This window comes from Neovison vison, chromosome 12, assembly GCF_020171115.1.
Source record: "Neovison vison isolate M4711 chromosome 12, ASM_NN_V1, whole genome shotgun sequence".
Lineage (NCBI taxonomy): Eukaryota > Metazoa > Chordata > Mammalia > Carnivora > Mustelidae > Neogale > Neogale vison.
Genome location: NC_058102.1, coordinates 47,475,723 through 47,487,920, shown reverse-complemented (window position 1 = coordinate 47,487,920; position 12,198 = coordinate 47,475,723). Strand labels below are relative to the sequence as shown.

At 39.3% G+C, this 12,198-nt stretch overlaps 1 protein-coding gene across 2 annotated transcripts in view; it reads left to right on the top strand.

Moving 5' to 3' along the window:
• The window catches only part of MYRFL (myelin regulatory factor like), a 74,387-nt gene that overhangs the window by 42,256 nt on the left and 19,933 nt on the right, over window positions 1-12,198 (top strand). For both annotated transcript variants that reach the window (XM_044227684.1, XM_044227683.1), the window contains exons 10-11: window positions 8,848-9,011; window positions 9,840-9,903. In XM_044227684.1, the coding sequence (XP_044083619.1) occupies window positions 8,848-9,011; window positions 9,840-9,903 (228 nt within the window). The remainder of the gene's footprint in view (window positions 1-8,847; window positions 9,012-9,839; window positions 9,904-12,198) is intronic.

Sequence of the window (12,198 nt, the reverse complement as noted above, 5' to 3'; positions counted from 1 at the left end):
GAAAGAGAGAGAGAGGAGAGGGAGGCACAGAGGGCGAGGGAGAAGGGAGAAGCAGACTCCCCACTGAGCAGGAAGGCAGACATGGGGCACAATCCCAGGACCCCTGGGATCCCAGGGATCTCCGGGACCATGACTGGAGCCCAAGGCAGATGCTTAACCAACTGAGCCACCCAGGCGCCCTCCCTGATTTTATTATAAAACATTAGTCCACGCAACACCAGATGCCACCAGGAGACTCTCACTGGGGAAGAAATAAGAGCCTGATTCAACTTCTCCAGGCTTTCTTCGCGATCAGGCTGGGTTCACCTTATTTAGTGTTGCTAGACAGAGGACAAGTCACAGTTCCCAGACAGACGAGAGGTCAGCTCGGCTGTCTGGCTGCTTCCACCGCAGGCTGCTTTAGGACCAGAACTGCAAGGGAGGTTGGAGCTTGTGGTCTGTTTTCTGCAGGGCTTGTCTGAGACGTGAGGAGGCCCTGAAGGAACTTCTATCCATCTCCTGAGCCAAACCCTCCCAGAGTTGCAAAGGACCTGATCAGAGTGGAAACCAGTTTGCTGGGTACAGTCAAACCAGCTCCCCATACCCAGCTGCCCTGAGGGTGGGAAACACTAGTATTGCTTTGTTTAATTCACCCAAATTTCCAGGGACATTTCCTAATATGGAAATGGAATTTGGACCTCGGTCTTTTTGCTTTTCTGAGAGCGGCCTCAGATAAAAGAACACACTAGAAGTCTGGCCACTGTCTTCATTTCACTAAAGAACAGTGCTGTGGCCTCCTGATACCTCATGACAGGAACTGTCCCAACAGGAATGTTCCTTCACGTAACACACACTGCGTTCCTGCTCTGTGCTGGCAAACTGCCCGTAGACAAGATGTGTCTCTGGGTGTCCATCACACGGGTAGGTACGACACAGAGCGGAAGGAAAGTGGGAGGTGGGGGAGACAGGTGGTTCAGGTAGAGGCAGCAGCCTGTCCGTGCTAGCTCCAGAAACCAGAGAAAGCTTGAGATGTTTGGCAAAGGGCAAATGGTTCGATGAGATTAGAACGTAGCGCCTACGGTGAAGGATAAGGCTTAGGTAAGGCACGCGCTCTAAGCTCATAGTGGCCCTGATTTCATGATGCTTCCTATTGTTTCCACGTGCGTGGATACTTGCTGAAGTGCTCCACGCGTCCTTCAGAAAAGATGTCACACTGTCCGTTTGTACCTTCACCCCAAAGCAAGTAAACGGGCGCAAGATTCTTGTGTGATCTGAAGCAGTCTCTATTTTCTACCCCTCCTGCCCCCCCAAGTCTCATGAGCAGTTTTTGGTGGCAAGAGGTCTGATAATTTTTGCATCACAATCATAAAGCTACATTTCAGCTGAGATTGTTGGTCCCACTTCGCCTAGTTAATAATAACTGGACAGGTTTGAATAATTGAATTAAGTTCAATTATAAAATAGTTATTAAACAACAGTGGGTATTAGATGGGGAAGTTTTTCAAAATGTCCCAGCTTACGCCCATCTGAGTTCTAAGGCATACAGACCTTTACATGGGACTTGGATGAGCCTATCTGAACAAAGTTTCCCTGGTATCCGGTTGCATGTTCACGGTTCAAGTGAACTCACTGAGACCTTATCACTTGCATAGAAAGGAACGCTTTCAGAAAGTTCTGGATTATGTTTTTGAGCATATTTATACTGGCTTCAATATGCTGTGAGAGGACAGAAGTCAGAAGTATTTTAGTCAGAGTTGATCTCTATAATGTAATGTCCTAGGAATTTATTTTGTGGTCATTTTCCATTGGATCCATAAAGTCAAGGCCATGATTATAACTGGGAAGGCAGTAGTAAATTTCCTCGCTACCTTTATTTCCTCTTAAATAGGAAAACACATGAATTATCTTCTTGCCATTGGATCTACCTGGAAGATATATGGTGCCAACAAATCTGAGTTGAAGAAATCAGAGCTGGCTTATCATTATTTACAAGTAACTGGACAACCACTGCCAATTGCTCATATCTCATGAGGCAGCATTAAAAGTCCTGTGGGGTAGATATTACAGAATGAACTTAACCCTGCTTTAGAAGGGACTTAAGTATCATTCTCCATGGTCTGCTCTTGTTTGGGATAAATCACAAATTCATGTTATCAGGCAAGCATTAAAAAAAGAAGAAGCCAAGAAAAATAAAAAAGAATTTTAGGTATGGTAGCACCAGTGAGGATCGGGAAATGTGGGTGATTCAGGAGATTTGGGAGACTGAACAGGTGGCAGGGCACAGCGGATGGCCCACGGGGAAGGCAAGGGGGAGGGGTCAGGTGATGGCTGGGAATCTGTTGGGGACCGCTGCTTGGACATGACAGCCAGTTATAATTATAGTATAAGGCTTTCTACAACGTAAACAAAGCAAAAGGTGGTATGACCTTTACTGTGATTTAGTATATGTGCTTACTGTGATTTAGAACCATAGAATGTTATTCTTGTCTTCATGATTTCTGCTTTATTTTTATTAAAACAAATTTAGAAGTAAGGGAACATTTGTACGAGAATTAGAAAATTTTAAAGAGCTTTTGTCAGGAGATTGGTGTTTTATTTTTTCTTATTTATTTATTAACATTTTAATAAGGAATTTCAAATATACATAAATTAGAATAATAGTGAAACTCATGTGTATCCTTCACCCAGATTTGACAATTTTCAATTTGTGTCCTATCTTACTTTATTCAAATCCCCCACCAACTATCCTTCCTTACCAACTGCATTTTTTTTTTTTGCTTTATTGAGATACAAGTTTAAGGTATATGACATGACGATTTGATACACATACATATTTCAAAATGATTACTACAGTGAGGTTAGTTAACACAACCATCAGCCACATAATTACCTTTTGTGTGTGTGTGGTGAGAACATTTGAAATCAACTCTCTTAGGGACTTACAAGCATTAATGTAATATTGTTAACTATAGTCATCAGGCAGTACATCAGATCCTCAGGACTTATCCATTTCAAACTGAGTTTGTATCTTTTGATAAACATCTCCTCATTCCACTCCCCCCACCCCCATCTCTCAGTCTCTGGCAACCACCATTCTACTCTCTGTTTCTTTCTACTCTCTTTTTTTCTCTAAAAAAGTTTGGCTTTTTTAGTTTCCACATATAAGTGATAGCACAGTCTTTCCATGTCTCACTTATTTCACTTGGCATATTGCCCTCAATTCCATCCAAGCTGTCACAAATGGCAGGATTTCCTTCTTTATTATAGCCGAATAATAGTCCATTTGTGTGTGTGTGTGTGTGTGTGTGTCCCATTGTCTTTATCCATTCATCTATCAATGGGTACTTAGATTGTTTCCCTATCTTGGCTATTGTGAATTATGCTGCAATGAGCATAGGGCTGAGGGTACCTCTTAGAGATGGTGATTTCGTGTCCTTCAGACATACACCCAGACATTTTGGGGGGATCTCCATACTGTTTTTCATAATGCCTATACCAATTGATACTTCTACCAACAGTGTACAAGTGTTCCCTTTTCCCCATACCCTTGCCAACACTTGTTCTCTTTTTCCTGCCTTTGTAGAAGTAGCCATCCTAACATGAATGTGATGATATCTCACTGTAGTTTTGATTTGCATTTCTCTGATGATTAGTGGTATTGAGCATCCTTTCATGTACCTTTTGGCCATCTGTATGTCTTCTTTGGAAAAATGTTTATTCATGTCCTCTGATCATTTTTATTAGATTATTTGTGTTTTGCTATTGAGTTGTGTGAGTTCCTTATATATTTTGAATATTAATCCCTTATCAGATATATGGTTTGTAAATATTGTCTTCCAATCTTTAGGTGGCCTTTTAATTTTGTTGCTTGTTTCTTTTGCTGTATGAAAACTCTTGAGTTTGATGTAGTCCCACTTGTTTATGTTTGCTTTTGTTGCTTGTGTTTTTGGTGTTGTAACCAAAAAAATGGTTCTCAGACCGATGTCAAGAAATTTTTTCCCTATGTTTTCTTTTAAGAGTTTTATGGTCTTAGGTCCACATTTAAGCCTTTAATCTATTTAGAGTTAATTTTTGTGGGTGGTGTAAAGTAGAAGTCCATTTCATACTTTTGCATGTGACTAGTTTTCCCAGCTCTGTTAAAGAAACCATCTTTTCCTCACCAAGTACTCTTGGCTCCCTTGTCACATTTTAGTTGGCCGTATATGCATGGGTTTATTTCTGGGCTTTCAAATCTATTTCATCTGTTTCTATGTCTATTCTTATGCTAATACTCTTCTGATTACTATAGCTTTATTGAAATCAGGAGGTATGATGCCTCCAGCTATATTCTTTCACAGGGTTGCTTTGGATATTAGGGGTCTTTTGTGGTTCCATACAAATTTTAGGATTTTTTTTTCTGTTTCTATGAAAGATGCCATTAGAATTTTGATAGAGATTACATTGGATCTATAGATGGCTTTGAGTAGTATGGACATTTTAACAATATTAATTGTTCTGATCCAAGAACATAGGATATCTTTCCATGTATTTGTGTCCTCTTGTTTCTTCCATCAATGTCTCATAATGTGCAGATCTTTCACCCCCTGGATAAATTTATTCCTAAGTATTTATCAGTTTTTATGCTATTGTAAATTGGATTCTTCCTTTCTTTTTCAAATAATTTATTGTTAGTGTATAGAAATGCAACTAATTTTTGCATATTAATTTTGTATCCTACAACTTCACTTAATTTATTAATTCTAACTTTTTTTGGTTGACTCTTAAGGACTTTCTGTATATAAGATCATATCATCTGCAACAGATAGTTTGCTTTTTCCTTTCCAATTTGGATAACTTTTATTTCTTTTTCTTATCTGATTTCTTTGTCTAGGACTGCCAGTATTATGTTACATAGAAATGGTGGGCAGTGAGCTTCCTTGTTTTATTCCTGACCTTAGAAGAAAAACTTTCTGCTTTTCCTCTTTGAGTATAATGTTAGGTATGGACTTATCATATAGGGCTTTTATCATGTTGAGGTATAGTCCATCTATAGTTTGTTGAGAGGTCTTTTTCATGAAAATATGCTGAATTTTGTCTAATGCTTTTCTACATCTGTTGAGATGATCAAATGATTTTATTAATGTGGTGTAACACATTGATTGATTTGCATATGTTGAACCATTTTTGTATCCCAGTAATAAATCTCACTTAATCATCATGTATGACCCTTTTAATGTATTATTGAGTATCCATATTTATTAGAGATAATTGCCTGCAATTATCTTTTTTTGTAGTATATTTATCTGACCTTATTTGGTATCAGGGTAATGTTGGCCTTTTAAAATGAGTTTGGAAGTGTTCCCTACTCTTCAGTTTTTTGGGGAGAGTTTGAAGAGATTTGTATAGACTCTTCTTTAAGCATTTGGTAGAATTCCCCAGTGAAGCCGTCTGGTTCTGGACTTTAGTTTGTTGGGATGTTTTTGATTATTTATTCAATCTTTTTTTTTAATTGCCTTTTTAGATTTTCTATTTTTTCATAATTCAGTCTTAGTTGGTTTTATGTTTCTAGGAATATCCGTAACTGTTCATAGTAGTTTCTTAGGATCCTTAGTATTTTTGTGGTATCAGTTGTAATGTCACCTCTCTTTTCTGATTTTATTTATTTGAGTCTTCTTTCTTTTTGTTCCTTAATCTAGCTAAAGTTTTGTTGATTTTGTTTATCTTTTCAAAAAATTAGCTCTTAGTTTTGGTGACTTTTCCATAGTATTTCTGGGTCTATTTCATTTATTTCTGCTCTGATCTTTGTTATTTCTTTCCTTCTACTGCCTTTCATCTGAGTTTCTACTTTTTATAGTTCCTTGAGGTGTAAAGTTAGGTTGTTTATTTGAGATATTTCTTTTTTCTTCTTAATGTGGGTGTTTAGTGCTATAAAATTCCTTAGAACTACTTTTGCTGGGACGCCTGGGTGGCTCAGTAGATTAAACAGCTGCCTTCTACTCAGGTCATGATCCCAGGGTCCTGGGATCAAGTCCCACATTGGGCTCCTTGCTCATTGGGGAGTCTGCTCCGCTCTCTGCCTGCTTCTGCCTCTGCCTCTCTCTCTCTTTCTCTCTCCCTCTTTTTCTCCTCTCTGAAAAATAAATAAAATCTTTAAAGAAAAAAACACAACTACTTTTGCTATATCCCATAAGTTTTATTATATTGCATTTCCATTTTTATTTGTTTCAAGATATTTTTTATTTCCTTTTGGTCTCCTCTTTAACTCATTAGTTTTGCAAGCATGTATTGTTTAATTTCCACTACCCATGAATTTTCAAGTTTTCCTCCTGTTACGAATTTCTAGTTTCATTACCATTGTGGCCAGAAAAGATACTTGGTGCTATTTTAATCTTATTAAATTTGCAAGGTTTGTTTTGTGACCTAACGTATAATCTAGCCTTGAGAATGTTCTGTATGCATTTGAGAAGACTGTGTATTCTGCTCTGTTGGGTGGGATTTCTGATATGTCTTTTAGGTTATTTGGTCTAAGGCATAGTTATAGTTCACTGTTTCCTTACTGATTTCCTGACTGGATAAACTATCTGTCGTTGAAAGTAGAATACTAAAGTCCCCTACTATTATTATATTCTTCTATTTTTTCCTTCAGGTCTGTTAGTATTTGCATAATAATAGGTTCTCCGATGTTGGATCTCTCTCTCTCTCTCTCACTAGAGATAGAAATACAGATATAGAGTACAGACATATAGATTTATAAGTGTTATAGTCTGATGCATATCCCCCTTACTAGGTTGAATTGGCCCCTTTATCAGCATATAACCTTCTTTGTCTCTTGGTACTGTTTTTGACTTAAATTTTATTTTATCTGACATAAGTATAGCTACCCCTGCTCTCTTTTGGTTTCCATTTGCATGGAGTATCTTTTTCCATTTCTTTAGATGTGTATGTCCTTTTTTTTTTTTTTTAAAGATTTTATTTATTTATTTGACAGAGAGAGATCACAAGTAGACAGAGAGGCAGGCAGAGAGAGAGAGAGAGGAAAGTGGGCACCCTGCTGAGCAGAGAGCCCGATGTGGGACTCTATCCTAGGACCCTGGGATCATGACCTGAGCTGAAGGCAGAGGCTTTAACCCACTGAGCCACCCAGGCGCCCTAGATGTGTATGTCCTTAAAGCTGGTGTGAATCGGTAGTAGGGAGCAGCATATAGCAGCATTTTTTTTTTAATTCATTCACAACCTCTATGAATTTTTACTAGAGAACTTAATCCATTTATATTTAAAGTAATTATTAATCGGTGAGGACTTATTAATGCCATCTTATTGTTTTTTGGCTCTTTCCTTATTCCCTTCTTCCTCTTTTGCTATATTCCTTTGTGAACTGATTTTCTGTAGTGATATGCTCTGACTCCCTTCTCTTTATCTTTTGTAGGTTTTTGTTTTGTGGTTATGTGAAGCTTATGTAAAATATCTTATTGCTTATTTTAGGCTGATAACAACTGAATTTTGATCATATACAAAAACTCTACCCTCTTACTTACATCTCCATGTTTTATGTTTTTGATGTCATAATACACCTTTCTGTATGTGTGTACTATTAACCAATTATTGCAGTTATAGTTATTTTTAGTACTTCTGTTCTTTAACTTTTCTAATTGAGTTAAGTGATTTATAAAGCATCATATTAGGGTAGCAGAATGTCCTGAAATTGACTGTGTATTTAGCTTTACTGGTGTGTTTTATACCAGTGTGCAGGTCTTTAAACTCCATGAATTAAGACTTAAGTTCATAATGTTCAGCTTCTGAGTCCTTTCTGAGTGGTTGCTATACAGTGTGTGAAACCCTTAAAGCTTCAGTGTGCATCATGAGAATCTCAAAGACGCAAAGCCCCGACTTTGATCCTCCAACTACGAAACGATCTTTTTCTTTTGGCCTTGAGCTCATCATTTTACAACAGTGGACCAGCCTCTATGAGCCCCAAAGAATTCTGTGGCATTCAGAACTTGTAAACAGAAAGGGGGAGAGGAGGGAAGGTCACAGGCTCAGGATGCGAGTTGATGAGAGCTTTCCAGTGTTTTTGTTATGGCTGAGAGAGACACACATGTTTCCATGACAACTGAAGTGTGTGGGTGGGAGAAGGGATGGCTGGCACACTCTGGCTGTGGTTGGTTTCCCTTTCTTGTTCTTTCTGGTGTGTTGGTGGCCTTCTCTGAGCAGATAGAATTAAGTGTTGTTGTTTTCAATTTTGTTTGGGAGTTAGGCTAAAATAGAAATTGTACATGGTTGCTCATGGGATGTTAAAGCAGAAATTAACACATCAAGAATTATCTTCTTGTTCATGGATGAAGATAATGAAGCTCAGAGAGCTGGTTCTGCTCAGCATGGGGTCTCACATCTAGTAACTGGAAGAACTCAGAGAAAAGCCCAGGTCTTCATGCCTTTCTCCTTCACCAGAGCAATTCGATACACATGTTACCAGAAAGAACTAGAATCGTTTCTTATGAGGATTTAGTGATGCACACACAAATCAACATTCCAAAGCCTGTTCTGACTTTCTCTTGATGAGTTTTAAATATAGTATAATGGCCGTACGAAATAAATCTTCAGATTCCAAACTTGACAATGTCCTTCAGCTCCATTCTCTTTTTGGATCACAAGGACATATTTCTGTTTTATTGCAAATTGAACATAAGCAGCTTTACTACACAGCCAGCAGTTTAGCAAGATCATTTTAAGTTGCAACCCTCTCTGGTTTTATCTTGAATGAACTTGAGGTTTGTGTGTGTATAATCATTTTCATGTGGTACATTTCACCTGTCTTCGAATGGACCGTGGCCAGTTCCATGGTGGTCTCACGCTGTGGATTTATACCCTCTGTGCTGTTTTCATTTCTAGGACCAGATCTTTATGGAAAATGTGGGTGCAGTGAAGCAGCTCTGCAAACTAACGCACAATCTTGAAGAAAGGATAGAGGAGTTAGAAATATGGAACAGAAAGCTGGCCCGGCTGAAGCGGCTCAGTAGTTGCAAGTCCTCAGCCAGCGAAGCAAGCTCCATCAGGTACATCCCAAGTACCACAGGCACAGGAGTTGGAAGGAAGGAGAGAATAGGGCCTCTCCGTAACTAGTCCAATGAAATGGTCTTTCTGATCCAGCAGCAACCATCACTTTCTGATGCTGCCATCCCTCTTCTCTTTCTTTTTAAGATTTTTTTCATTATTTGACAGAGGGAGAGAGAGCACAAGTAGGCAGAGCAGCGGGCAGAGGGAAAGAGAGAAGCAGGCTCCCTGCTGAGCAGGCAGCCCCATGCAGGACTCGTGACCTGAGCTGAAGGCAGCAGCTTAACTGACTGCAGGCACTACCCCTCCCCTCTTTTAAAAATGTTTTGGAACACAACTGCCTTATGTGGTAATTTTCTTATTTTTTCTGTTGCTGCTTTAAAAAGAAAACTAGCTGTTTAAGAGCAAAGTGTTATATGAAATGTTACATTTTAGCAAAGGGACAACTTCTCCTTTAAGAAGGAGAAGGGGCCTTTTCTAAATTTAGAAAATCATGTTTCTCAGGGAAAAAACTTCTAGTCTTTTTTTCTTTTTCCTCATTACTTAAGGAGGTAAATGCACATTTCCTGGGGTCTAATTATGAGAAAAAAGAAATATAAGGTTTAATGCATTCATTTATGCTTACTAAGGTTCTTTTTCATAAAAGGATCTCTCAATTGCTTTGACTTTTCCTTTTTAAAATTAGCACTGTATTACAAAAAAAAAAAAAAGAAAGAAAAAAAGAAAGAAAGTCATACTGCTGTGTTAGTAGCAGCCTGGGCTTTTGTCTTATAACTCCCAGAGAGGCATTTGAATAGTAATTAACATTCTCTCTCTCTCTTTTTTTAAAGCAAATTTAGCAGAGCTTTTAGTGCGTCTACTCCAAGAAGGGCCATTCCCAAAAAAACCAACAAGGTAAATAGACTTAAATTTGTAATGAATAATGATGATGTTTTTTCTATACCCCCCTAAAGACTTTAGAGAAAAATGCTTTTCTTTATTTATTTGCTGATAGACACCCTACTTTGCATCCTTATGCACTTTAGGTTTTTTTTTTTTTTTTTTTAAGATTTTATTTATTTGAGAGAAAGAGAGACAGAGCATGAGCAGTGCATAGAGGGAGAGGGGTTGGGCAGGGCTCAATCCCAGGATCCTGAGATCATGACCTGAGCTGAAGGCAGACACCCTTGTACTACCCCGTTAATAGATACTAGGTGTTTTTTCAAAAAGATGTTTAGAAAAAGGAGTGTAGAACATGCTCATTTCAGAAATACTGTTCTGCCAGCTTTTGTTTATACTGTCCTCCCCACCCCCCAAGTGAAATTCATCAGCCTCAACATGCACTTGGCTCTTGGCTGCAAGTTCTGTGTGAATGCCTTAACTTGACCTAATTCCTTATCTATGGCTTCAGAAGTCCCGGAGAGGCTTCCGTTACTTCCCCAAATCCCTCTTTTCTCTTTGATATTTAGTACTGTTCCTGCAAATGGGTAAAATAGCTGTTCACTTTCTTATAAGAGTAAATTGTTATGGTTTTATTAATGAATAAAGAGAACTTTTCTCAAACAGGTTAACATTGACAGTAAGTGTACAGTAAAAGCTGGAAGTTAATCATGTAATAATTTGAAGTATGCCCTCTCCGGAGCAGAGAAGTGTGAGTGGGGGAGAAGCTGCAGTATTCCCGTCCTAGCTGCAGTTCACAGAGAGCTGGGAGACTCCGCTTGCTCCCTCTGACCCACCCGTGCTGCGCAGCTGGCCCTTCCCAGGAGCAGAGTCATGACCTTCATCTATATCCTGTTAAGGGCTGACCTGGTCTGTGGGCCATTGGCCCCTTTTATCTCTACTCATGTTATACCACACTGACCTATTCTAAAAGGATTCAGGAAGAGTTTAATATTCTACTAAAAACCGCTAAAATGTTCTGTTGCTGACAAGCTACTTGGTATACCAAAAACCATAAACACATGGATAAATATGTATGTAGAAGTGTCCTTGGCCAAGTTACTTAATTGCACTGAGAAATAAAGATAATAATAATATATACCTTGCAAACATTAGTCATGGGGTTAAATAAGGGGAAGCCCTTAGCCACAGTGCCCAGCACAGAGCAGTTTGCTCGATAAACACAGACTATTAAAAATATTGTGTAAGAAAGGTGCCCTTTGCACTAACAGTTTGCAGTGGGATGGAGGGAGAGGTACCTACATCCCTGGAGGCCCCGATCGATGACGTAGGGTCACATGCAACCTCTAGCTCTCACTTTGCACCCAGGGAATCTCTTTATTTTGCAGTTATCTCAGAATATTAACTATAATGTATCATTTATGAGAACAGGCCCTATGTGTGTCTTCCACATTCTGCATCCCCAAGGACTGGCATATAGTAGCTACTCAAGAAATATGGAGGGGTGCCTGGGTGGCTCAGTGGGTTTTTGCAATCGGCTCAGGTCGTGATCTCGGGGTCCTGAGATTGAGTCCTTTATCAGGCTCTCTGCTTGGCGGGGAGCCTGCTTCTCCTCTCTCTCTCTGCCTGTCTCTCTGCCTGCTTGTGATCTCTGTCTGTCAAATAAATAAATGAAATCTTTAAAAAAAAAAAGAAAGAAAGAAAGAAAAAGAAATACAGAAAGCCCAGTCTGATAATCTCCCTGAAGATTAAAAACATTAAATGGTTCAGTGTCTTGGATATGTTGTGGTGGGGGAGGGGGTTGGGTTGTAGACCAGTACAGGATTTATGTAGGTATTAAAGGACTCATTCAACTCAGAGACCTCTTGCAGTCCCTGTCGTAAGCTGGTGGGAGGCAAAGGTGAGTAACACATGACCCCTTCTAAGGCATTTCTAGGTAGCCAGGGAAGATCAGAGGAAAATACAAAGAACAGTTTTATATGGATGTGGGGAATATTGCAAAGGCTCAGAGTGCTGCAGGAGCATTTGGGGACGGGGCCTTCCAAGAGGAGAAAGCTCTGGCTGGTTACAGGAGAGGTTCCAGAGGGAATGGTATAAGCCAAGGTCTAGGGGCTGGCACTGGCTTCATTGAAGGATTAGGTGAGAGCTGGTTATGGAGGAGAGTGGACGACAAGCCTGAAAATATAGGGAGGGCTCAGATATCCTGGACCGCCTATTAAGGAGTTCACTTGGTATGCCGTGAAAACCTTCTGAATGATAACAATAATATCTAAGTTGTAGAGTGTTCTCTTGCTTTACGGACAGAAAAAT